This window comes from Glandiceps talaboti, chromosome 18 (assembly GCF_964340395.1).
Source record: "Glandiceps talaboti chromosome 18, keGlaTala1.1, whole genome shotgun sequence".
Classification (NCBI taxonomy): Eukaryota; Metazoa; Hemichordata; class Enteropneusta; family Spengelidae; genus Glandiceps; species Glandiceps talaboti.
In genome coordinates, this window is record NC_135566.1 from 17,687,988 (window position 1) to 17,712,712 (window position 24,725).

A 24,725-nucleotide genomic window follows, 5' to 3' on the forward strand; every position below is an offset into this window, starting at 1 on the left:
AAATCATGTCATTGAATTGTTTATATTTATATTATATCCTAACACCAGGTTTGACTTCAGTTGATTACATTTAGCAAGTACATGTACAGTCGAATAATGTGAATGCCTTTTAAATTTGTAGCAAAACTTACACCTAAAAATTTACAAACTACATAGCTTCTATCCCTTTAACTGTATAATAATAATAATAATATTGTTATACAACATGTGCTGATACAATGTAGATATCACTAAATAAGCTAGGTAATATGTTGTGTGTGTCTGTCTGTCTGTCTCTCTGTCTCTCTGTCTCTCTGTCGCTCTGTCTCTCTGTCTCTGTCTTTCTGTCATGTGTGTTGAACAAAAAGAACATTCAATATAACACGTAATAGTATAATAATATGAATGCTGATCCTTGTAAATGTTATCACACAATGAATTTTTAGAATTCACCTAGCAATTACACAGTTGTATTTATAATGTAATGTATCATTTGTCTAGGTATGCACTGATTTATAACGTAGCAGTGACAGAATATACCCAAATATGGATAACTATCATGTGTTAGAGTTGATTGGAGAAGGCTCCTTTGGAAGAGTGTACAAAGGTAGACGCAAGTACAGCAGCCAGGTACAGTTTACTTACTGCAATAATAGTTCATATACATAGCGAATCTGAAGCAAGACTCGGCAGAGTGTAGTTTTACAGATCTACCACACTGAGGTCTTCCAAAGATTTTGCAAGAGGGTTGGAAGTCCGCAATTTCTGGTTAAATGCCAGAGAAGGGAGTGCATTCCTGTCTGAAAGAGGAGTTTTTGATGTTCAGTTAAAACATTATAATTGCAGGAGTTGGCTGACTGCTTGGATACACTTAAAATGCCTTCATTTCAAGAAAAAAGCTCAGACATTTACAAGAAGGCTCACAACATTTGTTAACTTCAGAGACAACACTACAGTGACAGTAATTACCAAATATAAGCAAGGGAATTAGGACCATCATCACAAGGTTTTAGGCTCCCAATTTAAAGTTAATGTTTCTACAAGGCCAAAAAAAAGAAAGAATTGTGTCTGGTCAGCGCACACAAAAATAACCCGCCGTACTTCAGTGAAGACAACTGCAGAGCCAGTCATGAACAAGTAAATGACATTGCCCCACATACATACTTGCTCTAAAGTACTAATTTAAAATAAAAAGAGCAGTAACTGTCGTAAATAGTAGATTGAGTGACAAGTTTGTTGAGAATAAAAATAAATCGCGTCATCGCAACATTGTAGACAGAATGACCTGACCAGAAACAATTCTTTTTTATTTGGCCCAAATTTAATTCTTTTAAATCCTTTATTTTATTTTCATACTACTGCTCTTTGGAAAACACAAGTACTAAATTTTTTGTGATCCCAGCTTCTATATCTGGCATAAGTCATTTGAGATTTTCATGTTTGTTGTATCATCCCAAGTTCTTGCCAATTTTGGTGTTTGAGTTTTGAGTTTTTTCTGTCTCTAACAGGTTGTAGCTTTGAAGTTCATCCCAAAAGTTGGCCGTACAGACAAAGAACTTCAGAGTCTAAGAAGAGAAATAGATATAATGAGAGGTTTACATCATGACAACATCATTAAAATGTTGGACACCTTTGAAACTGACAAAGAGGTGAGTATCAATATGTTGACCAAACTTGATATTGTCTCTCCTTTACTGAAATGGAAGAAAAATACTATTATGGAAATCAAGCTATCGGCATATTAATTAAGATTGACACACACTGAAACTATTGTTTCATGTTGATATAAGATATGGATGTAATTGCACACAGTGGGGTGGTATCTCTGAAAGCAATATATCTCAATATATTCATTCATATATCTCATTCAGTGTTGTGATATCCATACGACTAAGACTATCACCCACTTGTGTAATGTACTACAAGTAACTACACTAGTTTTAGATTGTGTTTACCTTAGTTTGCTGAGAGCTTGCTTTCTGTAGTGGTATGATTTTGAAAGAATGTTATATTGCCTCTATAGGAATATAATTTGTTGATCATACCGCCACCTAGTGGTCAAGTGTAAATATAATTATGGAATTTGTCGTTCTTATGAGGATTCACTAAGAGAGATCAAAGGTTAAAAATAACTGAAATGCTGTTTACTAAAATTGAACTGCTTGTTTGTAATTCTAGAATAACCTGTGTAATTCTAGAATATTATTACAAAGTGCTTTCCTTACATTTTACTAAATTGCAAGTTTTATAAAACTCCATATTTAAAATGATTGCTTGTGAGGTTGGGGTGAATTGTGTATCTTGCATAATGTTTGTTTGTTATTATTTCTTTACTCTTGTTTTCATTCTGCAGGTCGTAGCTGTAACTGACTATGCAGAAGGTGAACTCTTTCAGATATTGGAAGATGATGGTAGCCTCTCAGAAGATAAGGTATGGTTTCAGATTAAAGTGGTCATATGAATGAGGATTACGTATTTATTTTGGAGATTTTTTATTTATAAAAACAGTTTTTTTCAGGGCTTCCTACTTGAAAAATCAATGTCACATAATATATGTCAAGTCTTTGTTTGTAGTTCAATGAATTACAAAAGCATAATAACTGTAAAATGTTTGATATTGTACATACAATAACAAATCATTTTTGCACATTTGTTTAGCTTTTTGCAATGTATTAAAGGGACAAACACAGACCTAGACAATGTTGTTTCACATTGATTTTTCAAGTAGGAATCATGATAAAATTGTTTTATAAATTAAAAAATCCAAAATAAATACCCAATCCTCATCCATATGGCCACTTTAAAGAAATACCATAGCTGATTCTGTAGATATTAAATTAGATATCCACAGCTTGATGTGATACTTTATTAATATTGCTGAGTCAACAGAAACAGAATATGTATGTGAAGATGTAAGTATTATTTGTACAAACTGATCACCATAAGATAAAATGAGAAAAAAATTGATAATTTTTTTTTTCCTATTTATAGGTACAGAGTATTGCGTGTGACTTGGTATCGGCGTTGTTTTATCTACATTCACATAGAATTCTACACAGAGATATGAAACCACAGAATATCTTACTGGGCAAAGGAGGAGTGGTTAAGTTGTGTGACTTTGGCTTTGCTAGAGCTATGAGTATTAACACACTGGTACTAACATCCATCAAGGTACAGTATAATATGTTGACTAGGTTAGGTTAGTAAGAGAAGTCCGAATTTTACATTTCCAGATCACGGTATGGACGATGGCTGTTCAGATGTAAATAGGTAGTGATAAAAGGAAAGAAATCTGTTTTGTATTTAAATGTAAGACATGTTGTATTGCTCAGCCGTCACTGGCTGCTCTGAAAGGGGTTGACTGATGTGTGAGGGGGCTAGTGTGCCCTCTAAGCCAATTTGATGCACCACTTACGTACACAATTTCTAGTGACACAACAAAACTTGGTGTTCCCCTATCTCTTCCTATGTGGTGACTCACAAGAAATCCCTGTTTTTCTCATTTTGACTCACAACACCAAAATTTGGCTATCATTAGAGGGCACAGTGACACTGGAGCGTGCCCTGTCATGGCATACCTTATATTGTATGTAGAATGATGTATTAAAATCAGTAACTATGCAATGATGTGACTGAACCCCATAACATGCGAGTGCCAATGTGGCCTTCTTTTCATATTTGTATAAATGCTTATGGTGTTCTCTGTGTCCATATTTTCACAAGATAATTGCCTGTAAGACCAGCAAGAAATGTATTTAGTACAAGTGCAAATATCTTAGTCTTCCACAGGGTTCTGTTATTATTTCATATTTATGAAAAACAGCAAATTTCACTGTAAGTTAAACTGTGTGTTCTAACAGTAGGTGTCTAAGATATTCTTTTGTGGTATTTTTCAGGGTACACCACTCTATATGTCTCCAGAACTGGTAGAGGAAAAACCATATGATCATACAGCTGACTTATGGTCACTAGGATGTATACTGTATGAATTATTTGTTGGCACTCCACCATTCTACACTAATAGCATATTTCAACTTGTTAGTCTTATTATCAAGGTAAGGCAAATTTCTACTTTCCAGTTACTAGTAATTATTTCCTCAAAATGCATTTGTTGCTGAGATACTCAAAATATATTTTGACTTGAGACAATAGATAGTAGATAGTAGAATACCCAAGTCTCAAACTTTATTTTCAAAGGAATTTGATGTTTACCACCCCAAACCTCGGTAAGACAACCTACAGCACACTACACAATGATTGCTTGTAAAAGAGAATGATATATTGTGAATAGTTACAAATTCAAAAAATTCTCTGGACATTTTCAACTGTAAGCGGGAGTCCATAATTATAAGCATTCACTGACATGTTGTGAATAGTTTAAATATGAATGCACAGTAACATATTACATGTGGAGAAGTCTTTAGATAGAACCAGATCCACACACACTAAAAAAAGAAGCCCATGCACTGACCCAAAAGAGACAGCAGTTTGTATGAATTCAACTAGTTTAACTGCTAGACCGTCAGGCAATTCTACTAACTTTTAAAAGTGACCACAGGATGTATAGTGCCAAAGGTGTTATTGGGGGGCTTGCTGCATTGTCGTTCACGGCTTTTGTTCAGAAACCTTCCACATTCAGACCTGAACTCTTACTACTACTACTACTACTACTACTACTACTACTACTACTGCTATTACTACTACTACAAGACTGTATTGCTGCATCAACCAGAGACAGTTCAGTTGGACCAGTGGTACTGTCATCCTCGGCTTTGAATTTGTTCAGCAACCTTCTGAACACAGATCCCAGGTTTTGTTATAAGACTAGAATTTGACATGGTCGTAAAACACAACTAACAATTTATGTACTATGCATTATATCTATAGGATCCTGTCAAGTGGCCTAAGAATATGAGTCCAGAGTTCAAAGATTTCTTACAAGGTCTCCTAACAAAGAATCCCAAGAAGAGATTATCATGGCCCCATCTTTTACATCATCCATTCGTATCTGATGGAGTCAATGGTAGGAAAAAAATCAATTCTTAGTTTACGATAATGTTTTTCTCAATTTCAAATTCACTAACAAGCTAAAAACGAAGAAGGAATAACCCATAGAAATAACTGTCATACTTTTTGATATATTTTCATTGTAACTAAATCTGCATGATCAGTTCCAAGGAAACAGTAACTTTCATTTTTCTGTATCTTTGATACTGGTAATCCCCAGGGATATATATTATGTATACTAAATGAATAAACTTCCGTTGTTCTCATTTTTTTCCTTTTTCCAATTATATTGCATATTTCTTTTCACACTCTGGCAGACTAAAATTCACTTCCACTCTTTTTCCATCTGTTATTGAGACAAAAAATGTGTTCTTTTGTGATTTCAGCCAGGGAATCCATGGCTATCAATCTAACCAGTCCTTTAACTAAAGAACCTACAGCAGAGGTCATTGCAGCTAAAGAGAAGGTCATCCGAGAAAAATCCTCCAATCAACCACCGGGCACTACCATCATGAATAAAATTAAAGCCAGACAACAACAGAAAGTTAAACAGGACAAACAACAGGTGTGTTATGCACCATTACATTTATTTTGAAATTTGTACATCAAACTTTGTGAATTTTCATGAATAGGAAAGACCTACAAGTGTCAAAATTTTCTCCATAGAATGTGTTCACAAGAAGGCTTGGAGACTGCAACATTTGTTTTTGATCTACTTTCCTAGAATTTTTTCACAGAGGGTTCAGTGCGCAGTACCACCAGTGACCTTCTGTAGTTGCTATAGAAACCAGGAAAAGAGAATCTAGGATTTGTTGGCTGTTTTGATGTTATATTAACACATAATGATTTTTTGCATGAGAGAAACATGAACATGTATGGTGTCACACAAATGGTTCATTTTTTTTACTTGAAAAAAAAAACATGGGTCAAATTTTCGATCTAAAAATTCCCTAAACAGTGGTCAGATGAAGAGAGTACAATGTCTCCAGTCCTGGAGTCAGTGGTAAAATTGCATTTCAAAAAAATTCAAACAAATCCCAACTGTCAAGTGTTTAGCACTACATTTTTAAGCTAGGTGATTTTTCCTGGGTATACCATTTGTAATACATTGAGGTTTCATGCTATAGTGCCCCCAATGGGTCAAAATTTCAAAGTGCTAACATCAAGTCTGAACTGTTTTATAACAGAAACAACCAGTAAAGCAAGAAGCATGGGCAAAAGAAGACAAGGGCAATGGCTGGGAAGACAAGTCACCTGATTCAGCACCAACACCTAGGAAAGACAGAATTGAAAAAGACTATGGTAAAGAGTTTCCTAGTGTGGAAGTAGAGAGCAGAAAAGTTGTGAAGAAACCAAGGAAAAGTATTGAACATGTCAAATTGGAAGATGAGGTATGGAAAAGGTTATACTGCCCTCTGTAGGCAGACGTATATATGTTAAAGGTACCGGTAGTGTATGAATGGTGATGGCTTTACATGTGTTGCACACTTTGCATAGCTCAAAACAATAAAGTTAAATAGTAATGGAAAACAAAATGCCACGGAAACAAAGAAGTAAGGACATCATATTCTAAAATGTATTATTACACAAATCAATGTAAACATGAAAATATAGATCATCAATCGCGCCTGTTTCCACTGATGATAATGGCTATGGTTTACCCTTTGATTTCAACAGGAAGGAGATAGTGAGGATGAATGGGATCATCTGTGTGAGGTCACTGACCCTGCTGCAGCAGAACCACAGGCAATGCAGCAGTTACTACAAGACACACAGTTTCTTACTAAGCTAGCTGCTAGGTTAAAGTCTGCTTCAAGTCAAGTCTTAGAAGGCATGTTAGAGGGTGCTTCCAGACTTCGTGGAGGATTGAGGATCGTTACTAATATACTGACATGTAGAAGGTATGTACCATAGGTATGCTTACATTTGAAGGAGTGCTTTAATGATAGTGAACTCTTTCTCGTTCCAATATTCATCATGACATGCCATGCACCATTCTGTAATCTATATAGTGTGTGTGTGTGTGTGTGTGTGTGTAGGGGGGGGGTTGGGGGTGGGGGGTGGACATACATCTTTTTGTATATATGTGTATGTATGTATGTTTGTGTGTATATGTCTGTCTTTGTACATGTATGTATGTATGTGTGTATGTATGTATGTATGTATGTATGTATGTATGTATGTATGTATGTATGTATGTACGTACGTACGTATATATAGGTACAAAATATGTATATGTATGTATGTAATATTGTATGTATGTATGTGTGTGTGTATGTATATACGTACGTACGTATGTATGTATGTATGCATGTATGTATGTATGTATGTATGTATGTATGTATGTACGCATGTGTGTATGTGTGTATGTGTGCATATGTGTCCATGTATGTGTTTGCATCAAGTATTATAGTAGTTTTTGTCCATCACACATCAGTTATTCAACTTATTGAACTGATTCAGAAATTATGTATCTTTCCATCGACAAGATATATAAAATTTCCAATATGTTGTTTAATCTGATTGTAGCCCACCCCAGCTATTAGCAGAATTCAACAGTACAGTCAACATACCTGCATTACCACTACAGCTTCTTGAACAGCTTCAAGACAAAACCAACGTCAAAAAGGTAACAACACCGTAATGTCATTTTGTTATGATTTACATTTCCTGAAAGTTTCAAATACATTGTACATATATAGCCACATGGTTTATTTCACATTGAGTCTATACTGAAGATAGGAATGTTGCCCTATGCATATATTCATCGAACATGTAAAAGTTCTTTGTCGATAAAGGGGAACACCACTCCATAAAATAAAGGCTTTTTCATGAACTTTGGATTCTTGGGAGTTATTTCATGGTTTTTCAACAATTTTAGAGAAACATCAAGTTGAAGTTATCCTCATTTGGGATCATTGCTGTGGGTCACATTACCTCTTGGGAGTCAGCAGAAATGTGTATGCGATAGGTGAACAATGAATATTCATGACTACAAACTGCCTATTACCTTCACTGAAAATGAATGATGTAGACTAAACAAAGTATCACTAAAACTTAGTATTTTCATTGTTGCCATTGACAGCAACCCTGGTGTTTACAAATTCTACTGGACCTAGTAGCCACTATAACATCCTATGTAGTGAGTGATGCCAGCACTTCATTGACAATAGACAGGTATGTAGATATCACATGAATTTTTAAGTGAAAATTCTTATTTTATCTTGTCTATAGCAATGGAATGTTTGCTTAGTGTATGTTCTTCACACACACACACAGACACACACACAGACACACACACACACACACACACACACACACACACACACACACACACACGTACCCGCTTGCATACATGCACACACGCACACATGTACCATGTACATTCTTTGCATGCACACATTGATACACACACACTGACAAACTGAGGCACACAGTCTTATTCATGACTGTACGTTTCATTTTGTTACATTTCACAATGGGCATTTCATTTTTGATATTACATTTCACAAATGACATTTCATTTTGTTATATTTCATAACTGTACATTTCATATTATCATATTTCAGTGCAAAGGAGTTCATGATGGTAGGGCTAAGTTTTGCTCGGATTGCACCCTCACTGATGACAAACAAACAAGATGATGTGTTAGCACTGAAGGAACAAGTTGTCTATGTAAGTACATCTCAAAGAAAACAGACGTGTATGAAGTCAAGAAGACAGAATCTCTCATCTTTTTGTTTTAAACAAATGTTTAGGGTCGGTGGCTTAAAGTAGATTCGGTTGAGTTATCAGAAACACAATTTTTTCCTAAATACTGTTAGGTTTTGCTTTTAGGTATTTTTGTGTTCATACTGTTTCAAAAGTTTGTAATATTACTATGGAAAAGGTATCATCTGCAAATAACATAGACACAAATAAAAAAGTATGGTAGCATGTGGTAGATTGCACAAGTTGGTGACAACTATCATGTGCCTTGGTTGTGTGGATGTATGTAATCACCCTGTAATCAACGTAGTCTAAACACTGAATGAGGTTGAATGTGTGGCCACTTCAGAAAAAATTCTCTATCAGAGATGCCACCCAGCTGGATTGCTAATATAAACATACCACTATGACTATGTTCAGACTTCAAAATGTGAGTTTCATGCTGAGGTGGCATAAAGTAGTTAATCTAAGAAGCTGGATTTGGGACTCCATTCACACTGAATTTTTGTACCTGACACAGATCACATACCAAAGTCATCCAATATTAGCATAGCCTTCATTTAGTCCAATCATTTAACAGCAACTCTGCAGAACTTTAACCTGGAACCCTCCTTATCTAAGAAACTAAATACACTTACATAATCAAATTGAATTTTGTGTCATCAGACACAAAAGATAAGTCGACTCGCCGACATTAAATGTTCATATTTGTTGTTTTTTATGTTAGGTATGACTAGAGTCAACACAACTGGCTATGTGAGAACCCCCTACATAATAGTTATAGTTTGTGTCTTTATTTGATTGTCGATGATTGATTTCACTCACAGTAACACTTTTTTTATGTCAAGTCACAGTTCGAGTAAAGGAAATTCACTTCGGCTGATAAAAGTAAAATGTTATGATCATAAATTATCATCATTACATACATTCATTTTGTAATACTTCAATTTCAAAATATGTTGTCTATCTTTTTTGCTATGCAGTGTTTAGTGTACATATGTGAAGTGATGGACCACACACCTCCAATGTTTTGTGATGAGTTCTACAGTAGTCTAGCCACAGCCCACGCCAATGTTGTAGAGATACTGTTAGCTTCTGTTGTAAGAGACAAAAGTATTCTACAGAAACTGGAAGGTAAGTTTATCACTGATAATGATATGGTACAGAGATTTATATAGAACCTAGTATCCATCAAGTGATGCTCACTGGAAATACAAATAGATACTGTCACAAATAAGCTTTCTCAAAAAAGGTATGTCTTTAGTCTTGACTTGAAAGTCTTAATACTCGGTGCAGAGCAGATAGTGGTTAGCAGTTTGTTCCAAAGAATTGCGGCAACGTAGCTAAAAGACCAATCTCCATATGTTTTGAGTCTTGTTCTGGGAATCTTGAGTGTTGTATGTCATGACTTGAAAGTCTCAATACTGGTTGCAGAGCAGACAGTGGTTTGCAATTGGTTCCAAAGAATTGCGCTTGGCATGGCTGAAAGACCAATCTCCATATGTTTGAAGTCTTGTTCTGGAACCTTGAGTGTTGATTGTATGATGACTTAAATGTAAAGATCTTGTAGAGTGTTATTTAAGTGATGGTTTCCTTGGTGGACAATTAAAGTAACAAATCTATATGCAAATAAATTTATTAATATGTAAATTTAACATTTTGTATTTCAGTTGCTACTGGTGATGCTCAAGATGCGTCCGATCGCTTTGAGCAGGTTTGTAGCCTGTGTATTGGATCATTAGCTGCCATTGTCAATCTACCATTGAATGATACAGAATCACTAGATGGTAAGAGAAAGATGGCTGTATGCATAGCTGAGAAACTGATTGCTCCAAAGAATGAAGCCTTGGCTGATAACTTTCTGAGACAACTAAGACATGCCACTAACAGTGAAAACGCAGTCAAAGTAAGTATGTTCTGTTGTATCATCTGGTAAACCTGAGGTACAGTTTGTCCAATGTGACGTGATTAATCCTCTAGTTGTGAGTGCTACATGTACATGATGAGTGAATGGTTAGAGTGGCCGGCTTTGAATCTGCAGGTTGCAGGTTTGAACCCCGTCGCTGCCATTTGTATTTATTTGTATTGGATAACACATTAACAACATATGTTTCTCTGTCATTTAACATCCCTAATCTAATGTTATTTTTTGGATTACAAAGCAGACTATGGTGTACATCATCAATATTTAGGCCCTGTGTACCTCACTCAGTCTTGTCCATCATCTTTGTATTGCCATGGCTGGTCTGTATACTACAATGGCACAACAGTGTTTTTGCTAAGGTTGAGAGGAACCGCGGTAACAGAAAGGGAGAAAGGGGTAAAAATGGCAGTGTTTCCCCATACAGTCTATGGTAATTTTGTTTGGGATTCCAGGTAAAGTGACGTGGGAACCCCTGGTAGATTTTACCTACTTACCACCCTTAGCAAAAACACTGCACAAGATGGGACATAATTATACATTTAATCTTGTAGACAAGTTGGTAACATTTTGAGTTTACACAAGAACCACCATTTTAGATTGATACTACCAAGTTTTAACTATAAAACTACATGCAAATCAAACAAGATGGGAACATAATGATAATGATATTATGGTTTTTGAATTTACAGATATTGTATGGATGTTGTCAGATGTCAACTCAGTTATGTGAGTTCCTTGTCACAAGAAGTTATCATTTGACGTCATTGTTACTACTCCTTCAAGGCAAGGTAAGGATAGGGTGACAATCATAGTTTGTACAAATTTTACTAATAGAGGGTGACAGTTTTAGTTTGTACAAATCTTAATGTTAGAGGGTAACAGTCTCAGTTTGTTGCAAATCTTACTGACCCAAAGTTACCATTTGACATCATTGTTACCACTCCTGCAAGGCAAGCTAAGGGTAGGGTGACAATCTTAGTTTGTACAAATCTTAGTAATAGAGGGTGACAGTCTTAGTTTGTACAAATCTTACTGACACAAAGTTGCCATTGGACATCATTGTTACAACTCCTTCAAGGCAAGGTAAGGATAAGTGTATTAGAGGGTGGTGATCACAGTTTACTGTATTTAATGTTCATCTGTAGAAATAAGATTAGGTAGATAAGGTAAAAGCAAAACATAAATGTACAGTCAAAACATATATTGAATTTTCCGTTAACTCTAGGCACAGACTTGTATTTTGCCTAGTAATCCTTTTTCCAATTTATTGCGAGGAATACAGTTGAAACATGTTTTCAACCTTTGTTTGAAAACCGAAATAAGATAGCATACTTTTGTTTGCATTTGTGTCTTATTTGCACATATTAAATGAAATTGCTGATTTTATTTTTCATGTCTCATAATTATAAAGAAGTCACCATTGAAGGTGATTTTCTCCGCACTGACCATCTTTTTTTTGTCAACTTCATTTTTTGTGTTTTCTAGATTGATTTATCTGATATGAGTGTAAACACAGTATATGAAGTAGTCATTCACACACTGACAGTTTTACTCATTCAACTTAGAGACATTCCAGACAAGTAAGTATTCAACTCACTCAATCTTATTTTGTGCTTTACATCATTTTATAAAGTTTCATGTCATACAATGAAGAGTATGTGGTCATCTAATTTCATCAACTTATACAGCCTGTTTTGCTAAGGTTAGGGAACCCTGGTAAACAGAAAGGAAAGTGAGGTAAAAATTAAATACTAGATTCCCATATAATGTATTGGGTGGGTAATCCATGTATTATGTGACTGGGGAACTCAGGTAGAGTTTACTTACCACCCTTAACGACAACACTGGTAGGGAACCCGGGTAAAGTGACTGGGGAACTCACAGGTAAATTTTACCCACTTACTACCTTTAGCAAATACACTGGTTGTGGGAACCATGGTTGATTTATTGATTTATTGATTGATTGATTGATTGATTGATTGATTGATTGATTTATTTATTCATTCATTTATTTATTTATTCATTTATTTATTCATTTATTTATGCTGGACCAATTTTGTTTTTCTCTCAGAATAAAAGATGCCAGTGTTCTGTTCACAGCTGTGTTTTTGGACTCTCAAATAGCCAGCCATACAGTAAGTACAGTAGTCTTATAAACAATCATGTACTTTACATAATGTGATGTGTATGAAGCTAAAGATTTGTATTTGTGTGATAAAAAGATATACTCCAATTTCTCAATCCCGACCATTATAACCTGTCATTTTAGTAACAACATTGATGTAATATTTTCTATGCCGTATGTTTAGCTACAGTGTAAATGATGTTATTTTTTCTCATACAGGCTGCAGCAGCTAGTTTAGTAAGTCAATTACTGTATGCTGGTATTGCTGTAGAAGTACCACCTGAAGACTTACTCAATGCTGCCAGTGCAACTTTGACTGACTTGTCACAGGTGGGTAAAAGGTCATCACCATGGCAATGGGTCAATTCAGACTTTGTACAAATCAATCTGATCTGTATTAAATTTAAAATACACCAGCATTTGAGGCATACGAATATCACCATGGCAACTGGTCAAATCATGCTTTGTACACATCAATCTGATCTTCTGGATTTGGATAGTTACTCGGCTTTTATATAAAACTGTCAAATACCAGGTAACTCCATTAATGTAGATTGATGGAAATAAATCAGGAAACTACCCCATCCCTGTAACAGTCACATACCTAGTACAGGGTTGTTGTGCCCATTAATATATCAACTTACTGGTGATGTCTCTCTTAAGTGTCATCAAAGACACATTCATGATATAACAACTTGTTGATTAGTCGTAGTGAAATATCAACCAATAATGTAGCAACATTCTCTAACTGATCGATGTATCAATAGTTATTGATCCTTTGGTGGTCACAGATATGTGATATTAATGTTGAAATAGACTAAATGATATTTACAAGCCCTATATCAATTCAATCAGTATACACTTGACACATCTTTAACACATCTAGTTAGTTTCAGTCCATGGTAATCTAGCATTCTCTCTGTTCTACAGATTTGTGTAAGATGTCCCTTTGACTATGGTGTACTAGATGGCCTGTTGTTACTACTCTGTCAGTTTCTTAGTGTACGGGAATCTACTGTTGCCAACCTAGTTTTGGATTCCAATGTATGGAGTATGGTCTGGCATAGGTATGTATATACTAGTAGATTGTATGGAGTATGGTCTGGCATAGGTATGTATATACAAGTAGATTGTATGGAGTATGGTCTGGCATAGGTATGTATATACTAGTAGATTGTATGGAGTATGGTCTGGCATAGGTATGTACATGTAAGTATATTGTATGGAGTATGTTCTGGCATAGGTATGTACATACAACTTAGATTGTATGGAGTATGTTCTGGCATAGGTAAGTACATACAACTCAGATTGTATGGAGTATGGTCTGGCATAGGTATGTATATACAACTCAGATTGTATGGAGTATGGTCTGGCATAGGTATGTATATACAACTTAGATTGTATGGAGTATGGTCTGGCATAGGTATGTACATACAACTTAGATTGTATGGAGTATGGTCTGACATAGGTATGTACATACAACTTAGATTGTATGGAGTATGGTCTGACATAGGTATGTACATACAACTTAGATTGTATGGAGTATGGTCTGGCATAGGTATGTATATACAACTCAGATTGTATGGAGTATGGTCTGACATAGGTATGTATATACAACTCAGATTGTATGGAGTATGGTCTGGCATAGGTATGTATATACAACTTAGATTGTATGGAGTATGGTCTGGCATAGGTATGTATATACAACTCAGATTGTATGGAGTATGGTCTGACATAGGTATGTATATACAACTTAGATTGTATGGAGTATGGTCTGGCATAGGTATGTATATACAACTCAGATTGTATGGAGTATGGTCTGGCATAGGTATGTACATACAACTTAGATTGTATGGAGTATGGTCTGACATAGGTATGTACATACAACTTAGATTGTATGGAGTATGGTCTGACATAGGTATGTATATACAACTCAGATTGTATGGAGTATGGTCTGACATAGGTATGTATATACAACTCAGATTGTATGGAGTATGGTCTGGCATAGGTATGTATATACAACTCAGATTGTATGGAGTATGGTCTGGCATAGGTATGTATATACAACTCAGATTGTATGGAGTATGGTCTGACATAGGTATGTACATACAACTTAGATTGTATGGAGTATGGTCTGACATAGGTATGTATATACAACTCAGATTGTATGGAGTATGGTCTGACATAGGTATGTATATACAACTCAGATTGTATGGAGTATGGTCTGACATAGGTATGTATATACAACTTAGATTGTATGGAGTATGGTCTGGCATAGGTAAGTACATACAACTCAGATTGTATGGAGTATGGTCTGGCATAGGTATGTACCGGTATATATAATTCAGATTGTCTTTGTGGCATTTCTACTCATGAAAGCCAGTATGACAGTCAAACTGTTCCACTTTTTTCCATGCTTTTAACTGTAAACTATCTTGAAAATTTTGATAAATAATAAATTGGTTTCTTCACAACTTTTCTATCACCTCTTGATGTTTCTCTGAAATCACAAGTAATATTGTAGGTGATGTAAAATCATGAAATGACTCTCCAGAACCCATAGTTTATGCAAATGTCTCTATTACCTGGAGTGGCATCCCCTTAGGATAAGCTAACTGTTATGTTTATTGTATGTTTGTCTTGTAGACTTATACAGATGCTAAGAGTAAATGACCCTACTACCAATATGCCAATACATGATATTGAGGATGGTGAGGAACCGTTAGAATCAATCAATACACCGGAGTGGAATTTAATTTCACCATCAGGACTAATGGCTGCTGTACAGTTGGCAACACAAGTGTTCACACAGGTACTTCACTTATGGTGTTACTACTCTGGTATTCAATGTGTCAGGTTACTATTAGATAGACACAAACTAAAACTATTGTCACAACATGTTGATACAACAGTGATAAGAACTGAGTCCAAAATACATTGAGCATTCCAAATGGTCAATTTCATGGTCATTATATGCACAAAAAAGTGGAAATAGGCTATTTTTCTTCACCACTTTTTGCATAATATAGGTGATTTTTAAGGTCTGTGGCTGGAAATTCCAGCCAACCACAGAGACCTAGTACCTATGAACTATCTCTGGTTTGTGGCTTGAAATTCCAGACAACCACAGAGACCTGTGAACCAGCGATAGTTCGTGGCTGGAAATTCCAGCCAACATCAGACACTTATGAACCATCTCTGGTTTGTGGCTTGAAATTCAAGCCAACCACAGAGACCTATGAACCATCTCTGGTTTGTGGCTGGAAATTCCAGCCAACATCAGACACTTATATGAACCGTCTCTGGTGAAAATGAGAACAAATCTGTCAAAAACCTATTATTAAGGTGGGTCATTATGCCTTGGAAAAGGTCAATGTATTTTGGACTCAGTTTAAGGTATTGAATGGACGTTGGTTTAATTATGGTCTAAGTGGGATGGCTCTCTGAAAACTAGTTCCATAAACTTGCAGTGTACTGTTTTGAAACTTCCAATGTTTACACTATCTTGATCACATGGTGATTAGATTCACACAACAGAGGAACATCTATCACCCACTTGTATAATCTACCACATTGAAGAATGATAGATTTAGTTTGTATCTCTTATCTTACATAACCCAAAACCTCGATTACCAATCTGAAAGTCGTAAGATGTTATTCCCCACTATCTTTCTTCCTTCAGCCAAGTAAAATACAAGTGACCTAAGGGGCCTTGCCACTATGCATCAGTAGATGAGTCGTGACAAAACCCTTTGTATTTTCTTGTTGAATGAAGAAAACATTGAGGAATAATTATACCTCCACATGCATGCAATGTATTTGAAAGGTTTCAATTAACCAGGGTGTAGCACTTTGAGACACTTTACATTTAGAAGTAGTTTGCAATGTATATACTACATGTACCTGTAAATGCTGTTATTTGTACATATAGGAACCCATGCAGTGTGTACCACTACTTGTAGATCCAGATGGCATAGTAACACTGTGTCTGACTACGTTGTTGTCACCAGAATTCCTTGCAGGACTACAGAAGAAGTAAGTTGGAAAGTATTATTTCACTGTACCTGAGTTAACCTGCCCAAAGCATTCTATCGCCATACACATCACAGCTGTGTATGTTTTATACATTATAACTTTTTGTACCAGTTGGAGGAAAATGTAAGATATAATCTTGGTCTAAAAAGTTCACTTTTGTAGAATGATGAGAGCTTTGGTGAGATATTAGTATAGTATTAGTATTTCTCAGTGCAAAATGAAGTTAAAATTATGAAATTCACTGTTGTAATGTTTTGTGCTGGTGAAAAATCTTACCTGGTCACAGCGCCCTCTATCTTGTAGTCTTTAGGTTTGAAAAGTACTGGGTCACAATTTTTCTTTATATTTCAATTGTTGTTTACTCCAGTCAGTTCTCAACAGTTTCAGAATCTCCTGACAGAGATCAGAACTCAAAGTTTCTGTCTTCTACTTTTTTTTCAGGGCTACAGACGAGAGTAATTATTCTGAGATGATAGTTGATATTGTATTACAAGTATCTCAGTTATTGTGTTTTCCATTTGCCATTGATGTCAATGATAACCTAATGACCAGTGTACTGGAAAGTATGCTTCAAAGTCAAGTGATTTTCAAACTGGTTTATGTATGTAAGGCGTACCTACTTCCACACCAACTGTCTGTACCCATCGGTAAGTTCTGATTCTGTTTAGGGCAACATCAGTGTAAGATTTTTTTTTAAAAAAAGTCTTTTACTTTTGGTTTGAGGGGGTTTTGAACCATTTTAGCTCTCATCCCACAAAAACGATTTAATTTTAATGGAATCTGTTTGTAGAAATATTTCTAACAAATGCCATCAAATCGAGAAATGGAAGAATTTTCGCGATAGGACATGTAAATACATGGCACTGGAATACATGTCGGAAGTGAGGGCTTTGTATTCATAGTATTACATACTACTACATACTGAATTGATTGTGCTGTCTGAAACAATTATCAATTTTGCTCAAGTTAGTTAGAAGGTGTATGGGGTTTGGGGGTCTGAGACCTAATTAAAAGAGTTTTTTGTGGAGTCATGATGGGTGAATGGTTAGTGTGACCAGCTTGGAATCTACAGGTTGCAGGTTCGAGCCCTGTCGCTGCCTGCTGTTTGTTTCTGAGTGGCTAAAGTCCTTGGGCAAGATTTGAACCACGACTGTGCTTCAGTCAACCCAGCTGTATAATTGGGGACCTGGTAGGATGTAGGTTGCAATGTGAAGGCTTTAATCCTATGCGCTGAAATGGCTGCAATGGATTGTATGCTCCCCGGGGAGTTGAGGAAGACTAAAGGGCCATCTGATCCGAGCCAGGGGTAATAATTGTAAAGCGCTTTAAGCACGGTGTGGGAAAGCGCTATATAAGAACCCAACATTATTATTATTATTAATATTACCGGTATTATCTTACATTGAACCCTTACAGTTACTTTTTTCAAGTCATTAATTTTATTTATTATAAATGAGCAATTTGGGTTGGAGAGCAGAAAATCTAAATACTTGGGGTGGGGATGGGTATACATGTACAAAAAGAGGTAATGTCACAATAGAATCCAGATATCAATAGAACATGACATAGGTACTGTGACTACATTCTTTGCCTCATAGTGACAAGGCCCCTTAGGTTACTCCTATTTTACTTTACTGAATGAAGAAAAATATTGGGGAATAATATCTAAGTATATTGTGTTTCCTTTTTTCAGGCATGCAATTTTATGTCTCTTTAATTGAAATTCATAAATCTAACAGTTTGTTTTATTTTTTGTAGGGTTAATAGCCAGGCTTGTTCTCAGTGATTCTGTCTTTGTTACACAGTTCACAGAAGCTGTACATGAGTGCAAGGTGAGAATGAAATGTAATAAGAAAGTTCTAAACAGGCTTTGTCAAACTGTCCATATTTGACAAAGTTTTTCGACCATGAACAGATGAAATGTTACTCATAAGTAATTAGAACCCCTTGGTCATGGTACAAGAACTAATTAATACCATGTGTGTATTGTTTTGTGTCATCTAGGGACAATGTTAGATTGTTCTGTTTTTAAGATGTGTTCATGGGGCATTAGCACAGCATATATTTGTTCATGTCAGGGTGTTTTAGTCACCTAAAGAGTAAGCACTGTAATTTTTTCCAGTTTTACACTCAATGTGTCATTAACATGTGTTGCTTAATGTGTTCTATGAACAATATTTTGTTTTCATCAAGACTCCATTTTGTGATGCAATAATGGTTATTATAAGGGGTTGTCGGTGGCCGAGTGGTTAAACCACCTGTCTCTTACTGCTGCAGTCGGGGTTCAACCTATTCAGGGTTTGATTAAAAATTTTACCACACTAAGTAAGAAGTGTGTCGCTCAGTTCAACTCTACCAAACAACACAAGTTTTTCCCCTGTGTACTCCGGTTTCCTCCTGCATTAACACTGAACCCATGAGGGATGGTCTTAACTAGACTTCTTGGAGACAAGTGTGTATATGCTAGAACTATCTAGTATAAATAAACATTATTATATCAACATAAATCAGTCAAAGTTCAGATCAGTGGTATAAATTATAAATAAAACTCAGCTCTCCTTTCAGATATCAGAGAAAATTTAGGAAAATTTTAATTTGTCTAATTTTTCTTTGTGCTTATGTTTTAGGCTGAGTCATTGTTAGCTACTTTAATTTCCAACCAGTGTTCAGAAGCCATCCGAGCCGACGCTCTCTCTGTTTACGCACATCTAGCAAGGACATCAGAAAAACACCTACCCATGTTGAAGGGTATCTTGAAAGGAGATAAAAGTAAGTCATTAAAAATGTTTATCTGACAGAAACCTAGTTCAAACTATTACAAACTTGCTCTGGGAAAAACTATTGTAATGAAATGCACTTTGAAGTGAAGTATGCACCATATATGAAATGTACATTTAATTAATAGTATGCACCATATTTGAAATGTATGTTTAATTAATAGTATGCACCATATTTGAAATGTACGTTTAATTAATATTGATATTCATAAGAGTTTGCAGTAATCTAATTTGTACATGGAAAGCAACACTGATATATCCCATAGTCAGTATAGATTTTAGTACTACATGGAAAAAAACAACTTTTAGAATTTTAACTTCATGAGTGAGTGCAAGTCAGTGTACTGTATTTGGGGATATTTGAATTAATGCTGTTATTGCACCATAGTGTTATGTGCAGCTATACTTCCATGAGTGAATGAAGGCAAGAGCAGCTACAGAAAATTCTGCATGCATGGGTGCAAAAAAAACCCCACCCAAGTAAATGTACCTACATTGGCTCTGATGTGTCATGGGGCTCTGTTATAATTTTGTCTACATCATGATAAAGTATGCTCTGCATATACAATTAATGTTTTCAGTATTGCATTGTAATTTTGGTTTTGCAAAAACTTGTACATGTACGTGCCACATATACCAATGCAAGAATGGGTGAGATAATGTAATAAGCACTTACAATCTATCATTAGAGATAAATCAACGTTGTCATAGTAACATGATTTGATAATATGATGATCATTCTGTCCACAGGTGATTTTGCACCACTGAAAGCCATGCTGTCACATCAGAATTCTAAAGTTCAAGGTCGTGGGTGTGGTCTGCTTGGAAATATGCTGAGATATTCCAATGAATTCTATGGTGTACTCAAATCTAAAGATACCATTATTACTTTGTTACTGAAATGTTTAAGTCATGAAGATAATGATGTCAGAAAGGCGAGTAAATAATTAATGTTTATCTAACTTTGTTGTCTTAAAGTGAACAGTGTGGTGAGGACACTTTGTCCTACCAGGTCCCCATTTATACAGCTGGGTTGACTGAGCAACAATCATAGTTCAAATCTTACCCAAGGACTTTTGCCATTCGGAATCAAACAGCAGTGGTGGTGTTCAAACTAGCAATTTGCAAGCCAGCCACTGTAACCATTCAACAATTATGACTCTACAACCAGCAATGTGCAGATTCCAAGCCAGGCCACTCTAACCATTCAACAATCATGACTCCGCATCCAGCAATGTAAGCCAGGCTAATCTTACCAACGGACAATCAAATTAAATATGGATACAGTGCAATGGCATGTTTTACAAGGGCATTAGCAAGAAGGCATTGTTCCCTTTTGTGAATATGAACATGAAATTAACAGAGACAACTTGATATAGTATACTTAGTATACTTGCACTTTATATGAAGTTTAGTCATCATTTTCCAGGATTTTAAAACTATAATTGTAATTCCAACAGACATGTAGTTTTGCTGTAGGCAATGCAGCCTTCCATGATGATACTCTGTACAGCCAGCTATCTGCCAGTGTTCCTATACTAGTGGATCTATTAGGAGATAGCACATCAAAAACTAGGGCCAATGCTGCTGGTAAGTTATAAAGCTATATCTTTTGAAAATCTTAAAAGGTCACCTATGCTCAAGTGAGTGTTGTTATTTTTCCTCTATAACTATCATTATTTGTGTTTAGTTGCTCTGTGCACCAGCTAGAATGCAGAGAAAGTGTTTGTGTAATGCTTAAGAATAATTAATATAATCATTTATTTTGCATAATCTACCAAGCTAGGGTGTCTTGTTTATGTAATGTAATGTGTATACACTTGAATGCATAGAACAAGACTCCATAGCTTATTAAGGAATGGTAACAACACTGTTGATAGATAGATAGATAGATATACAGCATAGGACTGACTTAGTCTTTGAGTTGGGGCGTTTAACCCTTTCTGTGAGAATATGTCAACAATATTCATTTGATACAAAAAAAAATGAAATACTTTTTCAAGACAGCAAAAAAAATGTATATTTTCTATGTCAAGACATTATCGTGTTAATAGTTCATATGGTTTACATTTTCAAGGAATTAATGTTCCTTCTTCCTGTACATTGTCACACTATACATATTATTTGATAATTCCTTCTTTAGTCAAAATCTAATTGTTACTGATCAAAGACATACTGTGAACCTGGACATTTTTGCTAAAGACTTATTTTCGCTTACTTTGCTGGACAACAAAAACACAAACATAAACAGTGACTAAAATGCCTTCTTGTACATGAATACAAAGTACCAGTCTGATGATTAGTGAAAATTAGTCTTTGAGAGCTAGCTAAAGAGTGAAAATCACACAATTTTCTAGTAGCGAAAATATCTAGGTCTACAGTATTACTGTTAGTGGTACTTAGTTTGAATGTTTATGGTGTGTGTGATTGGCTAATCTTTTTCTGTTGACAGGTGCTCTTGGTAATTTGGCATTGCATTCTGGGAGTCTTTGTAAGCAACTTATCAAAGCTAAAGCTGTACAGGGGTGAGTATTGTCGACTTCCATGGCTGTCCATAGATGGACAGACATACAGGCAGACTAGACACAGATCATTCCATAAGGCTGTGGATGTTTGGGGGTAATGATACAGGCTGTACCTTTTTATTCACCACCGTCCTACAATTTAAACAATGCTCAAAGCACTGTAGAGTAATTACTTCTAATATGGACCCATAGTGGCACAATCCTTTATACCTCCTCAACTCCAGAGCAAACCAATTAACTGCTGTTCATCTATGTTGATAATGTAATCCTGTATTATGTAGGCAAATTCCTCAAGTAAATTGTCAAAACCAAATGAATCAGAATGAAAAACAAGCTCCATACACTAGTATACCATATTCCAGGCATTGGAGAGAAGAAAAACTGTACAGTTTGGCCACTAGAGGGTGTATGTCAATAAATGATGGGTTGTTCCTATTAAAAAGCATGAATGCATGAAAAAATTACTATAGCTCCATTTCATAGTCCTACCATCATCAGTTGTCACATTTATTTGTCAGATTACTCTAATTTCTTCAATTTCACTTAACCTGTTGAAAATACAATAATTTAGTTATTAATTACATCTGTGACTATGTGTTCATCTTTCAGCCTGTTGGAAGTTGCCTGTCATGACAGTCAACACATAACCCAGGAAACGGCTCTTATAGCACTACGTACTATGTGTAAACATAAACAACTAAAAGAGGTAAACAAATGATTATGTTCGATCTATATTTCACATTTTTTTGCTCAGTTGTACTTTGTTGAATTATCCAGGTATTACAGCATAGATAGAAACAAAATGTCTGCCTCGGTATGAGTGAACAGGTCAACTATAACATTGTCACAGTATCAGGTTCAAAACCATTCTGAATCCAGAGTGCCTTTACACTTCAGTGTAAAACATCTCTCATGAATATTCATTGTGTAACTTCATTATATTATTTCTGCTGACTCCCATGATGCAATGTCCCATAGCAAAGATACCCTATAAAGGCACAAGATCAACTTGATGTTTTATTGAAATCACAAGTAAGTGTAAGTGAGGTAAAGTCATGAAATGACTCTCCAGAACCCATGGTTTATGGAAATGTCTCTATTTCCTGGAGTGGCATTCCTCTATAAAAAGCTCAACAGTTACGTTGATTATCAGAATTCCTGGAAAATGGTGTGAAAACATGATATCACGAAAATGAGTGAATTATTGATGAATGGTGTAGACTAAGATATGTTGTGTCACTCTAGCCTCTCCAGCTTCCAATGGTCTACTGAAAGGGGGTTGACCGATGTACAATGTGTGAGGGCGCTGTCAAGGCGTATCTTACAGACTATGACTACTGTAGCAGTATCTGATAACATCTCTTTATCCGTTCATGTCTTGCAGATACTGAAAACTCTGAATGCACCTAGTAAATTATCCAGTTTGACACAGGATGGTGGCAGGGCGTCTGGAATGAGTACACCAGGAAGTGTTTTCACCCCTAGAAGTGGACGGACCAGTAATACTGCAGTCAGACAACATTGTTCTCGACTTTTAAAGTCACTTGATGCACAGTGAACATAAGGCATAGGACCTGGACTTAATAGATAATAGCTAGCCAATGTATAGACTGCCAGCTGATTTCTGTATGATTGCATAGATGATGAAGATCACCTTTCTACAAACAGCGCCCTCTTTTGATGACATTTGATGTAAATGAGTGTACTTGGCTTGAATGACATGTGAGAGTTCAACTACTGAGGGCAGCCTTCTTATTTCATCAGTATTTTCCATTCCATTGGAGCACAAAGTCACCTACTATTAAACAACTACAATATAACTTTCACTATACTAATTTTGTATGAAATATGGATAGTAAGTTGATATATTACATTCCATTAAAATACTACTCTGGAAAGTGACCTTTCAGCAAACTGAAATGGACACAAACTAAAATCTATTGTTGTTGTTAGATGTGGATATAATCACCCTGTCATGTGAAGTCTAAAAAATATAAACTGCAAGATCATGGAAGTCATAAGAAATGCCACCCTACATTGAGTATAATAAACCAAAGACCATTCAGTAGCTTATATCAATGTGTCACAACATTACTTTTAGTTTGCTGAAGCTCGGTTTCTGCTGTCTTACATTGAGAGCAAAAGATTTGTTGTTATATTACGGTATCGTCGAAGATTTTTCTATCGATGTGTTCACATTGTAAAATAGGCACACATCCTAGTGACAGCTAGTTACCATAGCAACTAGTAACCATGACAGAAGAATACTAAAGTATATTCATGATTTGACATGATTTGTACAAACACTTAATATAACATTGAGAAGTTTTATGGATGATGAATATTTCCAGACATCACCATGGCGATGAATTTCTTCCACTGGGGTTGCTATGCATGGAAAAATATATACAAATGAGAGTAAAAATCACATTGATAATGATGAAACATTACACAATGTCGTACTTATAAATGTATGTTTTTTGTTTGGTACATCAATTTTGTATGTTGTACTTGTTGATAATACTTAGTATTATAGTCTCTGTATGGTTTCTTGTATATATGTGTATGCAAAGAAATATTATTTTGCAGTGAAAATGTTTGATAATTTTGATAATTTTTAATTTTCTATGTAATTCATTGACACA

At 35.5% G+C, this 24,725-nt stretch overlaps 1 protein-coding gene across 1 annotated transcript; it reads left to right on the top strand.

Moving 5' to 3' along the window:
- Nucleotides 1-501: 501 nt before the first annotated feature.
- LOC144449130 (serine/threonine-protein kinase 36-like) lies at nucleotides 502-24,620 on the top strand. The gene is made up of 29 exons (XM_078139591.1): nucleotides 502-609; nucleotides 1,488-1,628; nucleotides 2,333-2,410; nucleotides 2,971-3,150; nucleotides 3,876-4,034; nucleotides 4,867-5,002; nucleotides 5,373-5,551; nucleotides 6,174-6,377; nucleotides 6,664-6,887; nucleotides 7,516-7,615; nucleotides 8,072-8,163; nucleotides 8,556-8,661; nucleotides 9,678-9,828; nucleotides 10,365-10,600; nucleotides 11,308-11,406; nucleotides 12,104-12,198; nucleotides 12,690-12,753; nucleotides 12,963-13,073; nucleotides 13,674-13,810; nucleotides 15,390-15,555; nucleotides 16,675-16,778; nucleotides 17,220-17,425; nucleotides 18,537-18,610; nucleotides 19,406-19,547; nucleotides 20,306-20,490; nucleotides 21,016-21,145; nucleotides 22,008-22,080; nucleotides 22,690-22,786; nucleotides 23,465-24,620. The coding sequence occupies exons 1-29, from the start codon at nucleotides 526-528 to the stop codon at nucleotides 23,636-23,638; spliced, it is 3,927 nt and encodes a 1,308-aa protein (XP_077995717.1). The 5' UTR covers nucleotides 502-525; the 3' UTR covers nucleotides 23,639-24,620.
- Nucleotides 24,621-24,725: the final 105 nt, after the last annotated feature.

What these genes read in the sequence shown, in the direction of transcription:
- LOC144449130 (XM_078139591.1), top strand. Translation starts at nt 526, where the DNA reads ATGGATAACTATCATGTGTTAGAGTTGATTGGAGAAGGCTCCTTTGGA. An exon ending in TGAAGGAACAAGTTGTCTAT is followed by an intron (nt 8,662 to 9,677) that starts GTAAGTACATCT and finishes TTTGCTATGCAG; the next exon opens with TGTTTAGTGTACATATGTGA. An exon ending in ACAGTGAAAACGCAGTCAAA is followed by an intron (nt 10,601 to 11,307) that starts GTAAGTATGTTC and finishes TTGAATTTACAG; the next exon opens with ATATTGTATGGATGTTGTCA.